The sequence below is a fragment of the Onychostoma macrolepis genome, chromosome 12 (assembly GCF_012432095.1).
Source record: "Onychostoma macrolepis isolate SWU-2019 chromosome 12, ASM1243209v1, whole genome shotgun sequence".
Taxonomy (NCBI): Eukaryota; Metazoa; Chordata; class Actinopteri; order Cypriniformes; family Cyprinidae; genus Onychostoma; species Onychostoma macrolepis.
In genome coordinates this window covers 3,146,707-3,169,748 of record NC_081166.1, presented here as the reverse complement: position 1 = coordinate 3,169,748, position 23,042 = coordinate 3,146,707, and the positions used below count along the sequence as shown (strand labels likewise).

General features: G+C 35.9%; 1 protein-coding gene across 1 annotated transcript in view; it reads left to right on the top strand.

Annotated features, from left to right (window-relative positions):
• LOC131550814 (disintegrin and metalloproteinase domain-containing protein 12) overlaps positions 1-23,042 on the top strand; it is a 112,008-nt gene that overhangs the window by 8,793 nt on the left and 80,173 nt on the right. The window contains exon 2 of the mRNA XM_058793233.1: positions 13,919-14,022. Coding sequence (XP_058649216.1) covers positions 13,919-14,022 — 104 coding nt within the window. The remainder of the gene's footprint in view (positions 1-13,918; positions 14,023-23,042) is intronic.

Below are 23,042 nucleotides of genomic sequence, written 5' to 3'. Positions count from 1 at the left end.
CTCCACCCTTGCCCCCCGGATCCTTCGGCATCCCCCTGGCTCGTTGGCTCTCCGTCTCTGTCTCCTCCACCACCTGCTCTGCCACCGTTGGTCGGCCCCCAGGAGTTGGCGGCCATTCCTCCTCCTTGGCTCCTCCCTCTGTCGGCTCCACCATGGGCCATCATCATGGCTGTGGCCTGGGTCCAGCTGGGCTCCTTCTGCTCCGGGTCCCTCCTGTCTCTCCCCTGGCTCCTCCCTCCTTCGTCACCTCCCTGGTCTCTGTCTGCCGGCCCCCTCCCGAGTGTCCGTCCTCCTCCTTAGTTCCCGCCCGTCCCTCCCCTTTGGATGTTACTACGGTGCGAGGATGCACCTTCCGAGGGGGGTTAATGTCAGGATTGTGGTCTGTTTTTGTTGTTTTGCTCCCCATGTGTTCCCTGTGAGCCAGTTTCTCCCTCGTGTTGATTGTTAATTTGATTCCAGGTGTGTCTCGTCGTCTTCCCCAATTGTCCTGTTTAAAAGCCCCAGTCCTTCAGTTAGTGTTTGTCAGGTCTCTATCGTCCATTGTGCTACATGTGTTCCTGTTTGATCTCAGTGTTGGAAGGATTAAAAGACTGTGACTTGTATTTACTCCTTGTCTCCTCGTTCCTTGCTCCGTAGGCAATTGTGATAGTAAAGTTTTACTACTTTTTTTTTTTTTTCACTGAAATTTTTCATGAGTCTTTGAACCCCCTGTTTTACAGCACCATTAACATGTCATTAAAAGATTTCCTTAAAGGTGTGAAGACTCTTCAGATCACACTGACCTTTAGTAACCAATAAGTGTCCATTTGGCTCAATTATATTCTCCCCTGCGAACTGTCAGTGGTGGAATAAATATTTAGTTGCATCTAACTCAGTCAAACTGGATGAAAATAGCTGCATTTCATTCCAGATTTTTTTGGTTCAAGTTTCAAGATGTAGCTGTGGTGACCTTGATGTGGGGAGTGGAGGCCTGTGATGTGATGAATCATGTAGTTTGTGTGTGTTCATCCTTCATTAGAGACCCTCCATGGGTTTAAACGCCCTCGTACGATGTCTGCTGCATTTTGGAGGATTGGTCTCATCTGCCACATCACATACCTGAGCTGAGCCTTCGGCCTTCGGCATGGCTCATTTCCCCTGGCTTCCTCGAGCCGTCCGTGAGGATGTGTCTGGAATCACGGATCATTGGGTCCTGTGATGCCGAGGTTTAGGTGGTCTCAGGGGGTCTTCATGCACGAGTGCAGCTCACTGCGTGCACAGGTGTGACCATGGAGATCCATCACGGACTGTGAGAGTGAGCTTTATCCAGTGAGTGACCAATCCTTCATGTGTGGCCTTCAACATCTTTAATAGAGCAGTTGCACAGCAGGATAAAGTAATTTACTACAGTCTCCCTGAAATCACATTTTCTGTCTTTTATTCCAAGTGTTTTAGGCTAATATGCTAGTGCAATCCTAAAAGCAGCAGATATTCAATGTATGTAAAATCTACAGTCTTTTAGGGCCTAACGATATTTGGGGGGGGAAACATAGCTGTACTTTGGTTTTCTGTGATATGAAAAAATACAGGAATTTTCGTAACTTAGATTACTTAAATTTAAAAAGTATTAGTCCCAATAGAATGATTAGGGTGATTTTGTGAATATGCATAGAACATAAAAAAAATTGTAAAACAAACAAACAAAAAAAAATTTCGTACATTTTTTTTTATTAAGTAAAAAGAATATGACTTAAAACTTATTTTATTGTGATTTTATTGTTAAATCAAAATGTTAAACTAAATAAGAAATATACTGCTGTAGTATAAAATATAAAAAGTATTTAATAATTTTATAGCACAACTGTAAAATTACAATAGTACTATTTATGTCGCAATTTCTTCTTACTCATGATGTGTATATATATATATATATATATATATATATATATATATATATATATATATACATACATACATACATATACATATATATGTGTGTATGTGAGATCTGAAAATACCTAGCTTGTTTTAAAGGGCATCTTCACTTTCTGTCCAAATGCTATACTATATATTTGGAAATAATTACTCATTCTAGAATGATTTTTAGAATATAATCTGTTTTATATTAAAAAATGAATCTGATATGTACCACCTCAACTTCCTTTCAAAGGAAACACAGGGAAAAAAACGGTGATGGCTTTTTTTTATGGAGTGATGCAAGTAAACATCACGTAAACTATGAAAAAATGAATTGATTTTTCTCAGTCTTACTATTGAAAAGCAGAGAACAGCAACAGACATCAGCGCTTGGCATATGGGTTCTGTATGCATTTTTAAAAAGCAAATGGATGGTGTTGATTCTGTAGAGATGATGTCATGATGTGTTTGAGCAGCAAAGCTGACCATGTGACCTGGCCTGGTCTAAAGGTCACGTGAGGTTCTCTGCGTGGTTCTGGCTCCTCTCAATGGGCATATGCTGCTGGATCTGTGTGCCAAGCGCAGGTGGCTCTCCAGCAAGCCCACCGGACCTCCTGCCAAAACCCCTGATAAATTCTTCTGTGTGTAGATAGTCAGCAGTCAGTAGATTTCCGAAGGTATGAAGTTTAGTGATCGACCGATATATGAATTCCCAAGGTCGATATATTTGTTTTGTTTTGTTTGTCTGTTTGGCTGATATGATTATATTTTGACAGCGCAGAAAATGCCAGTCTCCATTAGTTTACTGTCTCTGTTTAACAAGTAAATAATTAGACAGAGCAGTCAAACAAGGAGAGTAAAAGTCATACAAAGAAAGCATTACAGCATTTGATTCTCTATTATTACTAAAGGAGAATGCACATTTGACAAATTTCCTTGAATTTTAAAGTGCTGCTCTAAATTCAGTTGGCCACTATGTCATAATCATGTCATAATCACTCTGTGCTGTGTAAAATTTCTTCTTTTTATTTGATAAAATATGATTCAGATTGCACAGAGACTTACCAGTTTGTTTCAGTTTTATTGTTTTTTTATTTATTTTATTCATTTGAACAATTTCTTTATTTGTGAAAGAAACTGTACTATGTTACAGAATTTAAAAGTTGCTAAATTTGATAGTTGATTTACAGTTTTATTTTTCATCGTCTTCAAATTATTTTTAAGAATTATTTTCAAACTATTTCTAATTTAGTAAATATTATGTAAAATAAAAATACATTTAATTTGAGCATTTCTTGTACATGTGTTTTTACTTTCTTTAACTAGTGTGATATTATTGGCTTTATATCGGCCATTGGCCACTGTCATCTCTAAGATATCTCCATCAACCATCAAAAAATTCAGTATCAGTCAACCTCTAATGTAGTTCAGTAAGTGTGCTGCTTTCAGATTTTGCGCTTAATTTTCATATTAACATTCTTATATTCAATTTGCTTGTTAAATATCCCATTTCACGCCATATTTTAGAATTAAATGCTGTTGCATGTTGACTTTAAAGGCACAGTTGACCTAAAAATGATAATTCTGTCATTATTATGTCATTATTTACATCAAGAAGATATGTTATACTTGGAAGTCAATGGCTACCATCAACTGTTTGGTTACCAACATTCTTCAAAATATTTTCTTTTGTGTTAAGCAGAACAAAGAAACTCATGCAGGTTTGGAACCACATGACAGTGAGTAAATGAAGACAGAATTTTCATTTTTTGGGTGAACTGTCTCTTTAAGTGCCCAGGAAGTCCATTTAGGATCTGAGTATGGAAACTCTCAGCTGTGGATCCGTCATGGTGACATGGACGCACAGCTGTGAACTTTAAATGGGGCTGCGGAGGCCTACTCTTCCTCTGCCTCTTGTCTGAACATGTGGCACACATGTGAAACAGCTGGCATATGCTAAAATTACGTGCATGTGCAATGTATAACATGAATGACTAGTACAAGTCACTTTCTCTCTCAAACAAAACATATTCTTGATAAGAAATGCTCTGAATCAGCGGGCACAGAGGTCACCCTGACCGGCCAGCAGGGGGCGTCTCATTCACTACATCCCACCCGGGGACGTCAACATGTCCTGCTCAAAGGGAACGTGCACGAAGGACATCAGCTCTCTCTGTTCTGTTCTGTTCTTTCTGATTGACTGGCGCTTTGTATTTTGCAGGTGTAGCACTTTTACAGAAGCTCTGAAGAGCATGCGTGAGTTTTAAAGTTTTGACATGATAAAGGCTTCAGCTGGAACAGAAAAAGTATTTTCTGATGCCATAGGAGACACTTATACTTTATAAAACATCAATATTCTGGTTCTTATAGCTTTTTTTTTCTTTTTTCATTAACACGATGCCAGTAGCAAATGCGCTGATCTGAAAAACCTCTAATGTTACATCAAGAGCATTTTGAGATCAACATGAAACATTTTCAAGCCTTTTTACTTCTGCAATCTGATGCATTTCTGAGCAAAACAAGATATTCAATAAGAAAAAATAGGACAGAGCTTGATTTGGTTCATCAGGATTGCTGGGACTGTGAAAAAAGTGGATGTTACGTACTAGAATTGAGCCTTGAGGGAACTTGAAAGTTATGAAAGTATGTTGATTTTGAAGGCAAACATTTTTCTTTTTGAAATGATGTGCACAATAAGACCAATAGTATCAAGCCTTAAAATCCATCTAATCTCAAAAACAACCAAATTAAAAAAAAAAAAAAATGCTTGTAAATGTCTCATCAATCTTAATGTTCACTTGTTTTCTTTCATTTAGGACAGGTTTCGTATTTATTTTTGGAACTGAATGATCATAGGCCTCATTGATCTGAGCTTTGCACCTCAGTTTTTGAGTGAAAAAAGTATTATTTGTGGATAGTTTTGGTATTGTTCACTCCAAAACTGAATTGCAGAAACACAGTGAGACCTACAATCAACTCTTGTGTTTCTGATTCTCTCTCAGTTGAAGTAGGCTGTTGTAAGAGTAACGTCACGAGTAAAGTCTGATCTCCTCTGAGTGTTTCTGTACAGGGCCCTGATGTCACCAGCGGGCCCTTTGTGTGTTTGTTTAGAGTCGTCTTGCAGGCTGAGCTGTTTGAACTGGAGTTCGGCCAAGATAAACACTCGCACCACAATCACAATGAGGAGTGGAACGTTAATGAGATAAGAACGATGTTCAGCGATGATGTTTAAAGCTCTGCTGCAAAGTCAGCATCACTCTTACTGTCTCTCATACTGAAGGCTGTGGTTTCAAACTCCAAATGCAAATGCAAGCGAAGCTTATCAAGACAAACTATGAATTATGAACCATAGCGTTTGGTAGTTTGGAGCAAAGTGTAAAAGTTTTCAAGTTTGAGTGTTTATAAGCCTGATGGATGGATGTGATGAAGTGATTCATTAGATCCATTCTGTCCAGTTTCTGAATCAGTTTATAAGAGTCATTTGTTTTTGATCCACTAAAAAGAATTGGCTCATAATAGATAGATAGACAAATTCAATAATGTATTTGCTTCACGGTATTAAGATTTCATTAGACTGATTCAGTCTGGTACCAGAGCTTATGAGTCTTTTTGAAATAGTCATTTAAAGAATCAGTTCATAAGAGTCATTTGTTTTCTAATCAGACAGTGCTGATTGCTCTTTATTTTTTCAGATATTGTTGAATGTGCCGTATGGTTGTATTTCACTAAAAAGAATTGACTCATGTGGATACAGAGATATTTGAAATGTCACCTATATAAATTTGTATTAAGTTTATGCCTTTCTTCATATTTAAAAAATAGCTTTTGTGGACCAGCATGGATGAACACTTCATTTGCCAGATTGCATTACCTGGGTTTGTGTGTTTGTATTGCAGTTTAGTCATTTCTTCTCCTAAACTCTCTCTGTTTCTTTTGAAAGTTTTATTTTTGAAGCTTGGCTATATTTAACGTGTTTGTCTCTTGGCTTGTATCATCTCTAGCCCCAAACTTACATGAACTGGTTCAAAGAAACACGCGGCTCTTGGGGGGTATTTCAGTAAATCCCAGTGTGTTTTCACTGCAGATTTCCCTCCTTTATCCCAACATGATGTGAGCACCAGCACTGATTACATTCATCTGCATCAGTGGATTATTTCATTATTCAGCATAAGCCGGACGTCAGCCTGCACTCACAGACCCGACGGACAATTTCCTGTTTTCTCCCGGTAAAGATGGAGACGGGCCTATCACTGGGTATTCCTCATCATCTGTCTCAGATTAACTTGAATTTTGCTTTTTTTCCTCAAAAGCTGTGTTTTCTTCTGTCGCACATTTGTTTCAATGTAAGGACAGTTTGTCGTGTAGCACTGGGATCTTCATGCTCTCATTGAGCGGGTTCTCCAAAACCGCTGGAGGCACAAACCGTGTTTTTCTCTCCTGCATCTTTGTCTCGCTCTCTATCTGGACCGTGGCCCGTGTTTTCTTCTACACAGCGTCTGTTTGAGCTTTCTTCTATTTCTCTCTTTGTTCATGTGGAGAGTCATCAGTGTGTTGCCCGCGGCCGTGTTTTTCATATTTAATCAAATGCAGTACAGCAGCGGGATGTGAACATGCTGAGTGGCTTTCTCACAGAGAGATGCTGTCACTGAGCCGCAGGTGTTTTCAAAGACAACCATTAGTGCTTACCTGGGTAGTTAGGCTGCATGCTGCAAAATAACTTACTGTAGTAGAGGACAGTGCATGGAACCTTCCTGGATAGACCAGCTAAAGCCATCATTTACTGACTAGTTTGTATTTGTAATGTCTTAAATGCTCATTTATGAGTGGGACCACTTCCTGCATCGGGCCTGAGACTGAGATATCTCTGCTGGTCACTGTTAGTTTAGTGCTGACCGCTGGGCCAGTTTATGCATGCTGTTACAGTAACAAGCAAAACACAGCGTGCACGGTATAATCAAAATGTTTTCACTTGGTATGAGTAATTCTAAGCAACAGTGTATACAGTGGGTATGAAAAGTATTCAGACCCTCTTAATTTTTTCACTCTTTGTTATATTGCAGCCATTTGCTAAAATCATTTAAGTTCATTTTTTTCCTCAATGTACACACAGCACCCCATATTGACAGAAAAACACAGAATTGTTGACGTTTTTGCAGATTTATTAAAAAAGAAAAACTGAAATATCACATGGTCCTAAGTATTCAGACCCTTTGCTGTGACACTCATATATTTAACTCAGGTGCTGTCCATTTCTTCTGATCATCCTTGAGATGGTTCTACACCTTCATTTGAGTCCAGCTGTGTTTGATTATACTGATTGGACTCGATTAGGAAAGCCACACACCTGTCTATATAAGACCTTACAGCTCACAGTGCATGTCAGAACAAATGAGAATCATGAGGTCAAAGGAACTGCCTGAAGAGCTCAGAGACAGAATTGTGGCAAGGCACAGATCTGGCCAAGGTTACAAAAACATTTCTTCTTAAGGTTCCTAAGAGCACAGTGGCCTCCATAATCCTTAAATGGAAGACGTTTGGGACGACCAGAACCCTTCCTAGAGCTGGCCGTCCGCCAAACTGAGCTATCGGGGAGAAGAGCCTTGGTGAGAGAGGTAAAGAAGAACCCAAAGATCACTGTGGCTGAGCTCCAGAGATGCAGTCGGGAGATGGGAGAAAGTTGTAGAAAGTCAACCATCACTGCAGCCCTCCACCAGTCGGGGCTTTATGGCAGAGTGGCCCGACGGAAGCCTCTCCTCAGTGCAAGACACATAAAAGCCCGCATGGTGTTTGCTAAAAACACCTGAATAAGATTCTCTGGTCTGATGAGACCAAGATAGAACTTTTGGCCTTAATTCTAAGCGGTATGTGTGGAGAAAACCAGGCACTGCTCATCACCTGTCCAATACAGTCCCAACAGTGAAGCATGGTGGTGGCAGCATCATGCTGTGGGGTGTTTTTCAGCTGCAGGGACAGGACGACTGGTTGCAATCGAGGGAAAGATGAATGCGGCCAAGTACAGGGATATCCTGGACGAAAACCTTCTCCAGAGTGCTCAGGACCTCAGACTGGGCCAAGGTTTACCTTCCAACAAGACAATGACCCTAAGCACACAGCTAAAATAACGAAGGAGTGGCTTCACAACAACTCCGTGACTGTTCTTGAATGGCCCAGCCAGAGCCCTGACTTAAACCCAATTGAGCATCTCTGGAGAGACCTAAAATGGCTGTCCACCAACGTTTACATCCAACCTGACAGAACTGGAGAGGATCTGCAAGGAGGAATGGCAGAGGATCCCCAAATCCAGGTGTGAAAAACTTGTTGCATCTTTCCCAAAAGACTCATGGCTGTATTAGATCAAAGGGTGCTTCTACTAAATACTGAGCAAAGGGTCTGAATACTTAGGACCATGTGATATTTCAGTTTTTCTTTTTTAATAAATCTGCAAAAATGTCAACAATTCTGTGTTTTTCTGTCAATATGGGGTGCTGTGTGTACATTAATGAGGAATGAACTTAAATGATTTTAGCAAATGGCTGCAATATAACAAAGAGTAAAACATTTAAGGGGGTCTGAATACTTTCTGTACCCACTGTATCATATATATAGTTATATTTGATGGATGTTTTATGAAAATAATCATTTTTATATCTAAAAAGCCCATACGTATTTTTGGATAATTCGGTGAATCTGATAATGCCATTTTTGGATAATACTTTTTGATTGATAAAACCTCAAATGAAAGGTACTTCACCATTATTTGTTTGTTTGTGAATTATTATTTATTTATGAAAAAGCAATGCAGTAATGCCAGGTTTTGAATAATTATTTTGAATGGATAAAACTTGATGAAAGATACTTCACCTCCATTTGTTTGTTTACTTATATTATTAAAGAAAAAATTCTATAATATTATATTTTTTATAACATTTTCTCTTATTTTATTATTATTAATACAATTATTGTTATTTAAATAATAATAATGACTGTTTTGTATAATTCTTATAAATGGATACAGCTTAAAATATAAAATTAAAATGTAAGATATTTCACCTCTCTCTGTTTATTTACATAATTATTATAGGAATATTTTTTACTATAATATTTTTTTGTTATAATAGTATCTCTCTTATATTCATGTTAAGTATTTATTTTCTCTTTTTTATCTGAAGCATGATGGTCTCAGAAGGTCAGATCATAAAAGCCTGACATGCTCTTACAGATGGTTAAGCTGGTCATGTAAGGTAGGCTGGTTGGTTTAGTTAGGTCTAACTAGCACACTAGCATCCAAATCACAACATATGCTTGTTTTTTCAGCAAGAGGAGAGACAAAAGATGGATCTGTCTGCTTTAGTTGAGGGAAAGGCTCAGCTCTGAGTGAAATGAGACTTTTATCAGCGGTGGATGAAAGATTTGGTGCTCCATTTGGAAAGAAAGAAAAAAGACTGAGGAAATGGTTCTTATTGCACAGGCTGTCATATTGAGGGCTTGTGTAAGACAGAAAACAGTCCGCTGGCTGTTCAGGAGGAGTGTAGGGGGCGTTTGCTCGCGCTGTACTGCCGAGGCTTTAGAAGGGGTTTGTGGTTGTTATATTGAAGTGGTTGTGCGCCAAAAACGCATGATTAATTTTTGGAGATGTTTTCCCTCACATCCCCTCAGGTCCAGATGTCAGACAAAGATGCTGCATGTGAACTTTACTTCAGACTCCCACTGGAGATTAGACGCTGTTTGTTGCATCTTGGCGTCGTGAAGTTCTCAGACCTACAGAATGCTCAAAAAACTTGAGATTGAAACACCAGATCTGATGGATGCTGACTTGACACAACTAAGGCATTCTGGGAAATCTTCTTTAAGTTGGTCTTAGCAAGTTTAAACTGGTCTCCTAGCCTGGCTAGGCTGGCCTTTAAATGTTTTTATGATCAATTAAATCTGTTCTTGCTAAATAAAAGTATTAATTATTTTATTTATAAAATAACCATACAATTACAATTTAAACAACATTATTTTATAATAAAAGCTTTTAATAAAAAAATAAAATAAAATAAATCTGTATATATTTCATTTATAACATAAACATTATACCAATATGTAGCATACAAAATCCATTTTTTCCATCATAAAAAAGTTTATTTTTATTATAATATAGATTTTATTATATTATTAATTTATATATATATATATACACACACACACACACACACACATATATATATATATATATATATATACGTTTTACATAACACATCTACTTTTATAATAATATTTTTATTAAATCTTTATTATTTCTAACATTTATAATAAAGTAAATTTATAATAAAAATGCTAATATTTATAAATCTAATTATTTATTTTATTTTATTTTATTTTATGAATATGAATAGCTGATCTTCCAGCCTGAAAATTGTTGAAAATCTCTTTAAAACCACCAATATTTCAGCTTGACCAGATTGGAAGACCAATTTTTTTTCCGGCCAGGGTTATGGAGACCAACATATTAGGGTACTGCTCAAAGATCATTCTGAAGTCAGAAGTTTCCTGAGAAATGATGTCAGTTTCAAGTTACTGTGGACTTCAAGAGCATCTATTTAGAGATATTTTACCGTTTCTGATGGTGTTTCTCAGATCAAAGCAGAAAACTCTCAATTATTCACACAAACCCAGTGTGTACGTTTACTGCAGCACTTCACATATTGAAAAAAAGGATTGATTCGATTTGCATCTGGCAACGACACAATTTCTAGGCCACCGCTTCAAAATTTTATACCTTTATTATTCAGTCATTTGCTCTCATAAATCCAGTACAAAAGATCAGCCAATAAAGAACAAACGCATATAACATCGACGCTCCCAACCGCACGCTCGCTTTATTGACTCGACTGCAGATGTATAAATAACAGTATAATAGCTGAAGTTTCTCGCTCTGCTTTATTGAGAATGTAAATAAGCTCCGGAGCCGCGCTCCCTCACCGCATCTCCTATAACTTTATAATTTACTGACTCTCTTAAACGGCTCCACCACACAAGCAGGAGTTTCTCAAATGAACAAATATCGCTTGTTTTTCTCCAGTTCTCCCTCCATTTACAAGTGAACATTAAAAGCCCTGCTAACAATATCGCCCATTCACCCTCAGCTGTCATTCATCGAGGTGTAGTACGGCGTCCTCAAAGGCCCACCGAAATGAAACGGCCTCAAACGTGATGGCGATTCCATGTGTGCGTCGGCCGCGCTCGTTAAACGGTGACATCAGCGCAGAGCGGGCCACTCCGTCACCCAATCTAACCTCAAAACCTCGCTCTGCCGGCATCAGGCCGCTTCAGGAGCCGATGGTGTTGGATTCAGATCTGTCAGGCTCTGGGCTTATTATTTAGGATCACTTTTACTGCCGTTGGAAATTATGGCTAATTCTACATCAGCCGTTAGATATACAGACTAAGCCGTGTATTGGTGGTTTGGTGTAGCGGTTAATAGATTATAATAAGTTAGTAGGCCTGTATTATTAATAAAAAATAAAGTATATTTTTTAAATAAATAATATAACAAAATAATAATGTAAATATTATAGAATGTGGTTTTGTCTATATGATGGGTAATTTTATTTTATATATATATTTTTTCTTAATTTATTGTATATTTATAAAAATAACCATGAAAATTATGTATATTATAAATTAAAATATAATGTATTTGTATAGGTAATATAACAAAATAATCATGGAAATAATATTTAATAATATCAAAAATATTTCTAGTGTCATTTTTAGTAACTTTTTTTGTAATAGTTTTTTTTTTTTAATATATATAAATTTATAAAATACAGTTATTATTTAATTGAATAATTTCAGCCTTGGTGAGCAGAAGAGACTTCTTTTTTTTTAACAGTGTTTATATATACCTACCTACCTAGTCAGTGTTGTCAGTTAAAAAGATTAAATTTGAAAACCAAATTGGATTTATGTAGTGTGAACACTGTCTGTGAAAATTAGAGCGAAAAATTAGAGCGAAAATGAAGGATGCCAGTCGGCTGTGTTTGTTTGAGTGTTTCAGAGAGTCTGTAAATGTGCTGACCAAGAGATTTCACAATGTTATCTGTCTACAGTCTCTGTTTCTTTTCACAGTGTGTTCAGTGAGAGGGACACCCTAGTATCAGACATAAAGCAGACATAAAGTTGAGCTGACTAATCTACAGCATCAGTCTGAGAGGAAGACCTGTGAAGGGAGACATGAGGACAGAACAGAGGGAGTTTGATGTCTATGAGACGAGACTGTGGGTCAGACAGGTTAAAAATGTGAAAAGCATCCAAAACCTAGTGAACTACCTGCTCTAAAATCTTCCTTCAAATCTGGCCAGTCTGGTGCAATTGGTGGTTACCTTTGGAAATAGTTGTCATGTTGGATGTGTGCCTTAAAATGCAAATAAATAAAGTTCCTCAGTTGCAATAGTTGATTGCAACTGTAATTGCTTAATTTCACTTACATGCATTATGAACCAAACAGGAAGGTGTGCATGTATTGCAAAGAGGATGTTTCAGTTGTTTATAAAGCTTTAATGAAAACGAATCATGCGAGGCGTTAGCATGGAGATGCGAATGAACTCTTTTGTTTGGACTAGCGTGGTTTTCTGCATGTTCAGTGAATTTATATTGTAAACTGCGCTCTTAACATCTCGTTGTCACTGCATAATGAAGTGTTTTTAAGCATGATTAACGAAATGTGCTGCTGGTGTCATTCTTGATAAATGCTTGATGTGTATGTGTGTTGTTTTCATCAGTGAGTTCAGTGAGTGTGAGTGTAAATGTGTTTATATTGTTGCTGTCTCTGTGGTAAACTGTATTGTCTGGGAGGAAACCATTTGCTTATGCTTGTACAAAATACCACAGGCTCTGGTCCAAAATACTGTAGTGAGCTGCTGTGCTGGCATGGCAATTATAAATACATAATAAAATAAATAATAAATAAATGATTATTTTATTTTATTTTATTTTATTTTATTTTATTTTATTTTAATTAATTTTTTTTTCCAGGAAGCTACTTTTTTTTTGAATGAGCTATTTTTAGTGAGCTTGTGGCATAGGGAACTGGGAAAACTATATATATATAATTAAATTGTTTTTTAATATATTAATTATTAAAATATATATGTACACATGTTATTATTTATTAATTAACTATGTTTTAATTATTTATTTTATTTTTAGTGAGCTGTGCTGGCATAGGAAATGAACCATGAAAATTATAAATAAACAATAAAATAAAGATAAATAAAATAAAATGTTTTTCTAAATAAGTTATGCATGTATATTTTATTTAATAAGTAAATATTTTATTTTATTTTATTATTATTTCTAATTTCCATATATGGAAAGAAATTGTAAATTTATGCTGAATAAAAAAATAATAATATTATAGTTCATAATGCAGTTTTGCAGTAACAAAACCTATTTAAAAAATACCTCTATTGTGTGAGAGAAATTAAGAGGTCAGTGATGCATTTTCATTTGAGTGAGAAATATGATGTCAGTTTACATGCAGGTATTTAATTAAATTTTTATTTTAATATAACATTTTCTACTATTTTAATTTAAAGTCGTCTTGTGGTTTCTCTGAATTTTGCTGAGGTTGCCTTGTTGAGATATGCTGATATGAATGTGTGCATATAGAGACAGATGAGGCCACAGCAAAGAGCTTCATTAGGTCATTATAGAGGTCTGATCTAAATCGAATCAAGCCTGAAATAGATGTAGTTTCCAGGGAGATTGTTGTCAGGGCAAACCTGATGTTTGAAAGCATTGATTAGCAATGTTGTGTTTATGGCATCACCACAGCAGGCTGCAAACTCAAACGCCAAAGAGATGTATAAATAGCATGGATTGAACAAAGACTATCTGCGAGTGATTTTAAATAAGTAATGCTCAGCAGAGTTAGTCAGTGATTAGGCGATGTTGTCAGTCAATGAAATGTCTAGACCACAGTTTGGTGCTTTGCTTTATTGTGGAGATCTCCCATACTTGTTTTCTCTTTTTTCAGCTGCCTATCCGAATCAACACGACACGCTGGAGCGTTATGACGTAATCGAACCACACCTGTTCATTGGAGGACAGCAGAGACCGGTTAGTCTCATAAAGTCAATGGTAAGTCACTTGTAAAATCAAGTTCTCAGTTTTTTCACATAGGAACACATTATGGTCATGTACACATTGCAGCTAAATTCGGTTGTCAGTTCACCTTAGTGCTTAATCCTGATCTGATCCCACACAGTTCAGTCATTTAAAACTGCATTCTACAGCCGAATTCACTCCTGAAAAATGCAGGTAGTGACAACCACATTTAGAGTGATTTTACGCAGTGTGTACGTTTAGAACCGAACTGAACAATCTAAACACGTATCAGAGATGTGTCTTTTCAGTATGTGTGGTGAAAGAAATCACAGGGGTATGTTTTGACTCATTAGTGTTGCCAGATCTTGCTAGGAAAAAACAAAACAAAAGCAAAAAAACAAATAAGAACAAGCCATTAATAAACTCAAATCCAAAAGACACATAACAAAATATGGTAACCTGCACACTTTATTAACCCCTAATATATATTGTTTCTTGAGCCGAGTCCAAACATCAAACCCAAAGACTTGCTTATTATAAGTGGACATGGCAACTCTTCAAGAGCGCACTCTGCAAAAGGGTTGCCAAATCTGCTTTTTGTACAAGAAATTGTGACCCTGGACCACAAAACCAGTCTTAAGTAGCACGGGTGTATTTGTAGCAATAGTAGGGATGTAACGATTAACCGCGAGCCGGTTGAAAATCGATTAAAATAAGTGACGATTCAAATCGATTGAGATGCTAAACAAATCGCGATTCAATTAGGGGTAGGAGTTTATATGAATGTATGTCTGAGGGGAACTTACTGTCTTTAGAAAAGTTTAGATGGTATTTTTCTTTTCATCTTGCCTCTGTATAAAGCATATTAAAGTTCATAAGTGCAGCGCTGGTTTGTTTACAGCGGAAACCATGGAAACGCTTAAAGCGCCACCTGCTGGCAGAGAGTGAATCTGCGTCTCATTCAGCTCGTCTGCTGTTTCTATGTATAGTTTCACAAAACTGAAGTCAGACCATTCTGTTTTTGCTTCAAATTTCGAAATTATACAGTCTAATTTAGATTAAAAACTGCTCATGCTGCATGTATGCAGCATCTTTGTTTGGATCATGATTAAATTGCAGTGGCTGCCTCTAATTTTAAATGGAAAGAGCACAGACAAAGCCTTATTTTGTTTTTATGAAGAGATTTCTTTTATTTATGTTACTTATTTATTTGATTGGGGCTTGTTTTAAAATTTCAATTTAGTTTTGTTATTTACATTTACATTATATTTACATTTTGTTATTTAGCAGATGCTTTTATCCAAAGCGACTTACAAATGAGGACAATAGAAGCAATCAAAACCAACACAAGTGCTGTATTAGTATATTATTATGGTGTTATATTTCAATTTCACAAAGAAACATGCAGCATTTTGTCCAAGCAATAATAAAAGGACACATTTAATTTATAATTTGTCTTAAATCTCATTTTCGAATCGTGAAATCAGAATCGTGAATCGAATCGAATCATGAGTTGAGTGAATCGTTACATCACTAAGCAATAGATTGTATGGGTCAAAATTAGCGATTTTTCTTTTATGCCGAAAAACATTAGGATGTTAAGTAAAGATCATGTTCCATGAAGATATTTTGTAAAAAATTTTGCACCCTCAGATTCCATATCTTCAAATAGTTGTATCTTGCCCAAATATTGTCCGATCCTAACAAACCGTACATCAATGGAAAGCGTATTCAGCTTTCAGATGATGTATAAATCTCAATTAAAAAAAATTAGACTTATGACTGGTTTTGTGGTCCAGGGTCACAATTGGGCTACTTTTAAACGGTTGCCGTGGGTTATGGTTTGACATATCCATAAATTGTATTGCTGAAATGCTTGTATTGAAATATTTTATATTCTACCAATGATAAATCTGCACTAGACATTCAGTTTTGTGAAGGAGAGCCACTGGTAAGGAACTTTGAGCTTTAAGCTGTGTTTATGATCACTAGTGGTTTTCAGTTTGCATAAAGGTGACTGTAAAATATGTACGTTAGGAAAGGGAATTGCATATTTTGAGTTTTTTCATTGGGCTACTTTTGTATGCAGACCTGGCAACCCCTGGCTCTGCGAAGCTGACTTCCAAACAAACAAAACTGTAATTCACTCCCATACGGTTGTCAATCCTGAAACTCTACAGTGTGTACATGGCCTATGAAAGTAAAAGAGTTGCATATTCCTAGTCGACTTTAAAGTTAAAAGTTTGTGTTCTCAGCACCGATTCTGATTACATGCTGGTTGAACAAGGAGTGAGTTTGAACTGATATGTTTTGGGAAGCAGTGAACAGACCTGCCTGTGAGGGAATATTGTTCCCGGAGGGGATGTGTTGCTTTTGTCCTTAATGAAAAACATTTCTCAACCAATTTATAGAGTGAAGACGTTCAGGGCTGTTTTGAAGCCCATTTGTTTAATTTATTTACTCAGAGTCTGTTGTTTTCTTACTGGAGTTTGTAAAAAAGTTTTTACAGAGAGATTTTACATGTGTACCGCCGTGAGCAACAATCTTCAAGAGTAAATCGGACCACCCAGGGATCTGTGTGGAGATTCAGCATTAAAATGTAGGGGAAAAGGCCATTGAACTATAGTGAGAGTTTGTTAAATTGTGGATTGTGACAAGTTCCTGTGAGATGTAGCTTGTCTAAAATTATGCCTGTGAAAAGTACTTGAAAAAAGTTTGAACCTTTACTTTAACCAAACCTGCATGTTGATAAAGTCATGCACATCAGCTTCCAGCTTTTCCTCTGATTCATGAATTCTTTTCAGACCATGTAACATTTCAAGTGGGTGCATTCATTTTTTCTTTAAAGGAGTTTGTGACCTAAAAATATAAATTGTCATTATGTCAGCTATGAATTTATATCTCTGCCTCATACGACTTTATTTCTCTTGTGGAACACAGAAATAAAAATCTTTACACATTTTTTTCCATACAATAACAGTCTATAGTGAACACTTCTGTCAAGGTCCAAAAAGGACAGAAACACAGCAGAAATGTCACATCAAAGTATTGTATGTGCTTTAACAGACACATTATGTGCTTTAACAGCATTTTATAAAATTTATTTGTTGTTTTTTTATTTTATTTTGGGGGCAAAACATTTAATGCAATGCAATACAATAATTATTGAGAGATGAAGAAAAAAATGTCCCTCAAAAGCCTGACGATCATATTTGAGACTCACATTTCAACATGATTTCACTAAAAAAAAAAAGATTTATGGATAATCAAGTAATGGCATGTAGTAGATTTTGTACAACAGCTTTTTAGCAAAGTTTTTGATTTTGTTAATAATTTAGAGGCCGATTTGCGTGTCAACTATGAGACAGTAGTCTTTAGGGTTAAAATTACAAGCAAAGGGTTTGAAAAAACATGAGGCAGAATAATGATGACAGAACTGCCCTTATTAGGTGAATTATTCCATTGAACTTGGTCATTCCAGATTGAATAAGTTCTTATTTTACAACCCTTGTAGATTTGTGTGCATTTTATTTATGGTCTTTTGCTTTTAATATATAGGACAGTCAAGGGAGGGAGTAACTGTGGGAATATAGTGGGGGAAATGTATTGGCACATAATGCAGTCTGGACTCACATCATCAAAAACCGAGCACTTGCTTTACCTGCCGTGCCATGGCTCCTTACATGTGTTTTTCATATCATTGTTGTTCTTCATGACCCAGTTGGCACAGGCACACTGCCTGACACAATGACATTCTCCTGTAAAGTTTCCTGGAGCAGCGTAAGAACATCCCTGAATACTCTTAACACCACACTTCAAGCCTGGGATGAGGCTCTTCAGCTGGAATGCTGTGTTTTGTTTTTGTGGGACATTTATTATTGATACTGACACTTTAAACTTTTGTTTCGGCTCATTTTGCTCCAGTGGACCAATGGCTGTTTGGATCCTCCAGGTGGTCCTTGATAAAACTGAGATGGGAGGTAATGTTATTGTTGGAGACCAGTGATTATTCAGCAATGCAAGTCTATCTTGTTCCTTTTCAGTAAATATATGAATTAGTGATGTAGACTGTGACCAAAGAGATTTGTTCATTGACTCTTTCACCAGTAGGGGGCGAATGAATACCTGAAAGCCAATGAAAGTCAATGCCAGTCACATTTGAAGACCCTTCACCAAGTTCTTTCATACTTCATGCTTTGAGGTTTCGCAGTGATTTAACTTTGAAAGGTCTCTGAGGAACCCTTACAGGGGTGTTAAATTTGCTCCATTTGTTTACTTTACTATGGGTTTATGGAGGCCAAAGTTGTTAGTGGCGGTATTGTAACCAAGTTACATCCACAAGAACGTCAACCCCCAAATATCTTTTCATCAGAGATTTATAAATGCACTCCTACAAACCTACAAACTCTCAACGTATCCCATGCGGTTTAGTAGTTTTTACAACAAATACAGTGAATGCTATATCCATGCATTCATTAAAAAGGCCACAAGTTGATGTACATTACAGAGATTTGACCATCGGAGACCATGCATTTTCCTTTGGCTTTTGTTTAATTAGCTTTTCTTTGTTTTCCATCACTAGGATGAAGGTCAGCCCATATTCTAGATCAAATTTGTGCTATACACTTAGCAGACTTTCTCTCACGATCCACCTCAATGTGTATGTGTCACGGTCTTAGCCGTGCATTAGCATGCATATGCAATGGCGCATGGTCCTCTTCATGTTAAACAGATGATTCATGTTTATTTCTGCTGTATTTTGTCGACGCCTGGCTGGTTTAAATCCATTTCCCTCAGAGCCTCGGAGTAAATCTGCCGAACTTTCAGACTTACAGAGCGTGAAGAGAATTAATGTCAGAGAGAATTGAAACATAAAACTAATCCTGACAGCTACAGACTTACGACACAATGGCAGATTCATTTTGTCCCACTCAAAACTGGAAATATGCTTTCTCTCACTGTCTATTGGTCTGAGGATTTGCATTGTCTTTAATGCAGCGGTTAGAACTTCATCTTCATGAATATAACTGCTAACAGAAGTTAAGCCAACATGAAACGGCTATTGCAACCTGTTTTACTGTCATAATGTGATGCATTCTGAATGAACCACACAATATTTAGTGGAAATAAAGATGCATAACCACATTTTTATTTTTCAGTCCATCGGGAATATGTGTTTTTGTACTAACCACTTTTAATATGGACACACAAATGATGTGTCACTGATTTGACTAAATAGCTGACTTGTGTGAATAAACTAGCACTTTATTTAGTTACTCTGTCATGCAACCATAAACTCTAACATTTCATCTAACATAACGTTTCAAATGTCAACATGTCTAACTCTAACATAACATTTCAAATTATTGTCAGAAAATCAAAAAGTAAAAGCCATCAGACAGATTGAAGTGTGTTTAGATGGGTTTGTCATTATAACGTGGTATTTATAGAGCATCCAGAAGTGGAACAGGTGTGTGTAATTATGTATTCAACCAATCAGCTGCCATCTCCTAAAGTGGCAATCAACCAATTATATCCACTAGAGTATATGGGTGGATGCAGATGAAATGCTAATGCAGCAACAGGTGTCTAATATGTTGGTTTGGTCTAATTTTTTCTTATTTTTTATTTTTTAAATGTTCACAGCTTGCTCATTTATCTTGTTTCTGTATAGGAATGCCCCATAAAAAGTATCTTGCTGTGTGTATTTTGATGCATGATCAATATCTGCTATTATTCTAAACATCTTCTATTAGTTTTACACAAAATTGGATTTAAATACATATTTTAAAGTAATTTTAAACCCACTTTCTTTTTTTATTATTATTATTTTTTCTTTTTAGTTTCATTTTTCACCATCCATTAATGTGGAGGAAGTGATTTAAAAAATTGTGACTTTCTTGTTTTGGATGTTTTGAGATATATATATATATATATATATATATATATATATATATATATATATATAGGCAAGTTTATTTATATAGCATATTTCATACACAGTGTTAATTCAAAGTGCTTTACATAAAAGAGTGCTCTAAAAAATAATACTCACAACAATAAAAACAAGGAATTTAAAATAATAATAATAATAATAATAAAAACAAGGAAATTATATAAAAAGTGACTTAAAATGAATTTAAAACAGTTAAGAATAGAAAATGAGTATGCTTAAAATACAGTGCAATTAGTTCGAACGCAGCACAGTGCTCATTCAACAAATGCACAGCTAAACAGATGAGTTTTGAGTCTGGATTTAAATGTGGCTAATGTTTTAGCACATCTGATCTCTTCTGGAAGCTGGTTCCAACTGCGGGCGGCATAATAGCTAAAAGCAGACTCCCCTTATTTTGTGTGAACCCTTGGTATTTCTAACTGACTCGATCCTAATGATCTGAGTGGTCTGTTAGGTTTATATTCAGTGAGCATATCTCCAATGTATTTAGGTCCTAGGCCATTGAGTGATTTATAAACATGTAAAGGTACTTTAAAATCAATCCTAAATGTAACTGAAAGCCAGTGTAAGGACCTGAGGACTGGTGTGATATGCTCAGATTTTCTGGTTCTAGTCAGAATCCTGCCAGCAGCGTTCTGGATGAGCTGCAGCTGTCTAATGGTCTTCTCCGGAGGCCGGTGAGGAGACCATTACAATAATACACCCTGCTGGTGATAAAGGCATGAACAAGTTTCTCCAAGTCTTGACTGGAAACAAAACATCTAATTCTTGCAATGTTTTTGAGATGATAGTATGCTGATTTAGTTACTGCTTTGACATGACTACTAAAACTAAAGTCTGTCTGAAGTATTACCCCAAGATTTTTGACTTGATTTTTAGTTGTTTGACCCCTAGAGTCAAGGTATGCATTCACCTTGAGAACTTCATCTTTGTTTCCAAATGCAATGACTTCAGTTTTCTCCTGGTTTAACTGAAGAAAGTTCTGGCACATCCAACTGTTAATTTCATCAATGCATTGGCAGAGGGAGTCAATGGGGTTATGGTCATTTGGAGATAAGGCTAGGTAAATCTGGGTATCATCAGCATAGCTGTGATTTTGTGTGAAAATTTGGTTCTTTCTCATGATTTTTCAAATGCATATTTGATTTATGTATATTAAGGGTGTGTGATATATATTTTCTGTGATAATATCGTAATTGTTGTTTTAACGATGTGCGATTTGACATTACCGCGTATTTCGCAAAAAAACATTCAAAACACACCTACAGAGTGCACGCATACATTGCGCGAAGTCTAGGCTAGTGCGCATGCGTAGAGTGTGTTCTTTCACTCAAAGACTAGGGACTTGCTTTCACTGCACTTTCACTACATTTAGAATGATCACAAAATTAAAGACATGGGGGCAGAAAATGATAATATGCGCTATTTATACCACATCATATAGCCTAGTTAATCAATTTCACACAAAGAGTAACGAAAAATAACGCTCCAAAAATTACCGTGATTACAAATGTGATATAGATTTTTTTACAACAATTCAATAAACAAGAAGTTAATTAACTTTAGTTAAGTTAATAGACTTATGTTTTAGACACCATATTTTCTTTTATTGCTTTATTTCGACAAAAATCACTCCAAATACAGCAACAGCAGTTTTGCGTCTCTGAGCAACATGAGGACGTTTCATTCCTGAATGAATCAACCGTTTGAATGATTCGGTTCAATCGCAATGACTCACTTATTAACAGTGACTTTCTGCTGGCAGTTTTAATTTCACATTTAACTCTTAACTGTCACCGTCCACCCTGTGGGACGCCTACGTTTACTTCACTATTTTACAATTAAATCCTAATCTAATCATGACAAACTATATATCGTTGGAAAGGTCTAAGACTCCTAAATAGGTATTTTACCACTTTTTTTGTTAAAAAATTATGTAGGAAAAGTAATAGATTAATTTATGACAAGAGTGCACCTGAAAAATCTACATCATAACAGGAGTTCTGACCTTTGTCACAGAAAGTCTTCTTATTGCCTTTTTCTCTATCACGCTTTAGAAATCATAAGAAATTATATATCAGTTGAAAACTTAAAATCTCAAAATTCATCCTTTGAAAACAATTTTAAAATCAGACATTGCATTACCATGGAAATGGTACATCAAAATCACGTTGGAAAATGTTTTCATTCACGAATTATAAAAAAATAAGTTTGGATAGTGCACTATCATGTCTGTGTTCAAAACTGTGAGTGACAGTTAAGGGGTTAAAGTATCTTTATTATTTAAATAATTTCAAATATCAGTATTTAACGTTTTATGTTTAATATATCAAAACATGATTTTATTTTATTATTGATTTTTTTGTTTTTGTTTTCTCTGCATTGCAAAGATGAATTTTGTTGATAATTTAATTAATTTGCTTGGTAACAGCCCAAAAGTTTTATTATTCTACTTCACTGATTAAATGTAAGAATTTGACTCAAAAGATAATGGACACTTTTAGAATAAAATAGCCTTTTAAAGGTAAAAATGCCCATAAAATGTAAAAATTATAGTTTAAACTTAAATTAACTTAATTAATTTCTATCAGTGTGAACTGACCACCACACAGAATATGAAGACTATCAAAAACTTTAGGAGTCAGCTGTCCACGACAGTCCTTAAGGTACCAGCACAGTAACATACTGCAAAATATCATCTAATTATTGTTATCGATAAAATCCCAGAAAATATTGAGATATAATTTGTTGTCAATATCGCACACCCCTAATATATGTGTGTATATATATATATATATATATATATTTATGCACACACACACACACACACACACACACACACAATTTAATTCAATTCAAAATTGCTTTATTGGCATGACTGTAAAAAATACAATATTGCCAAAGCTTGAAATATACGTGGAGAAATATAATAACAATGAAAAGATCAAAATAATAGAATAAAAACTTAAATAAACAGTGTAACAAATAAGAACTTGTGTGAACATTTGATACCACATTTCAACACACACAGGCTGAGGGTCACTGTGGCAGACAGTAGGGAAACACACTGAGGTCAGACATAATTCACATATTACAC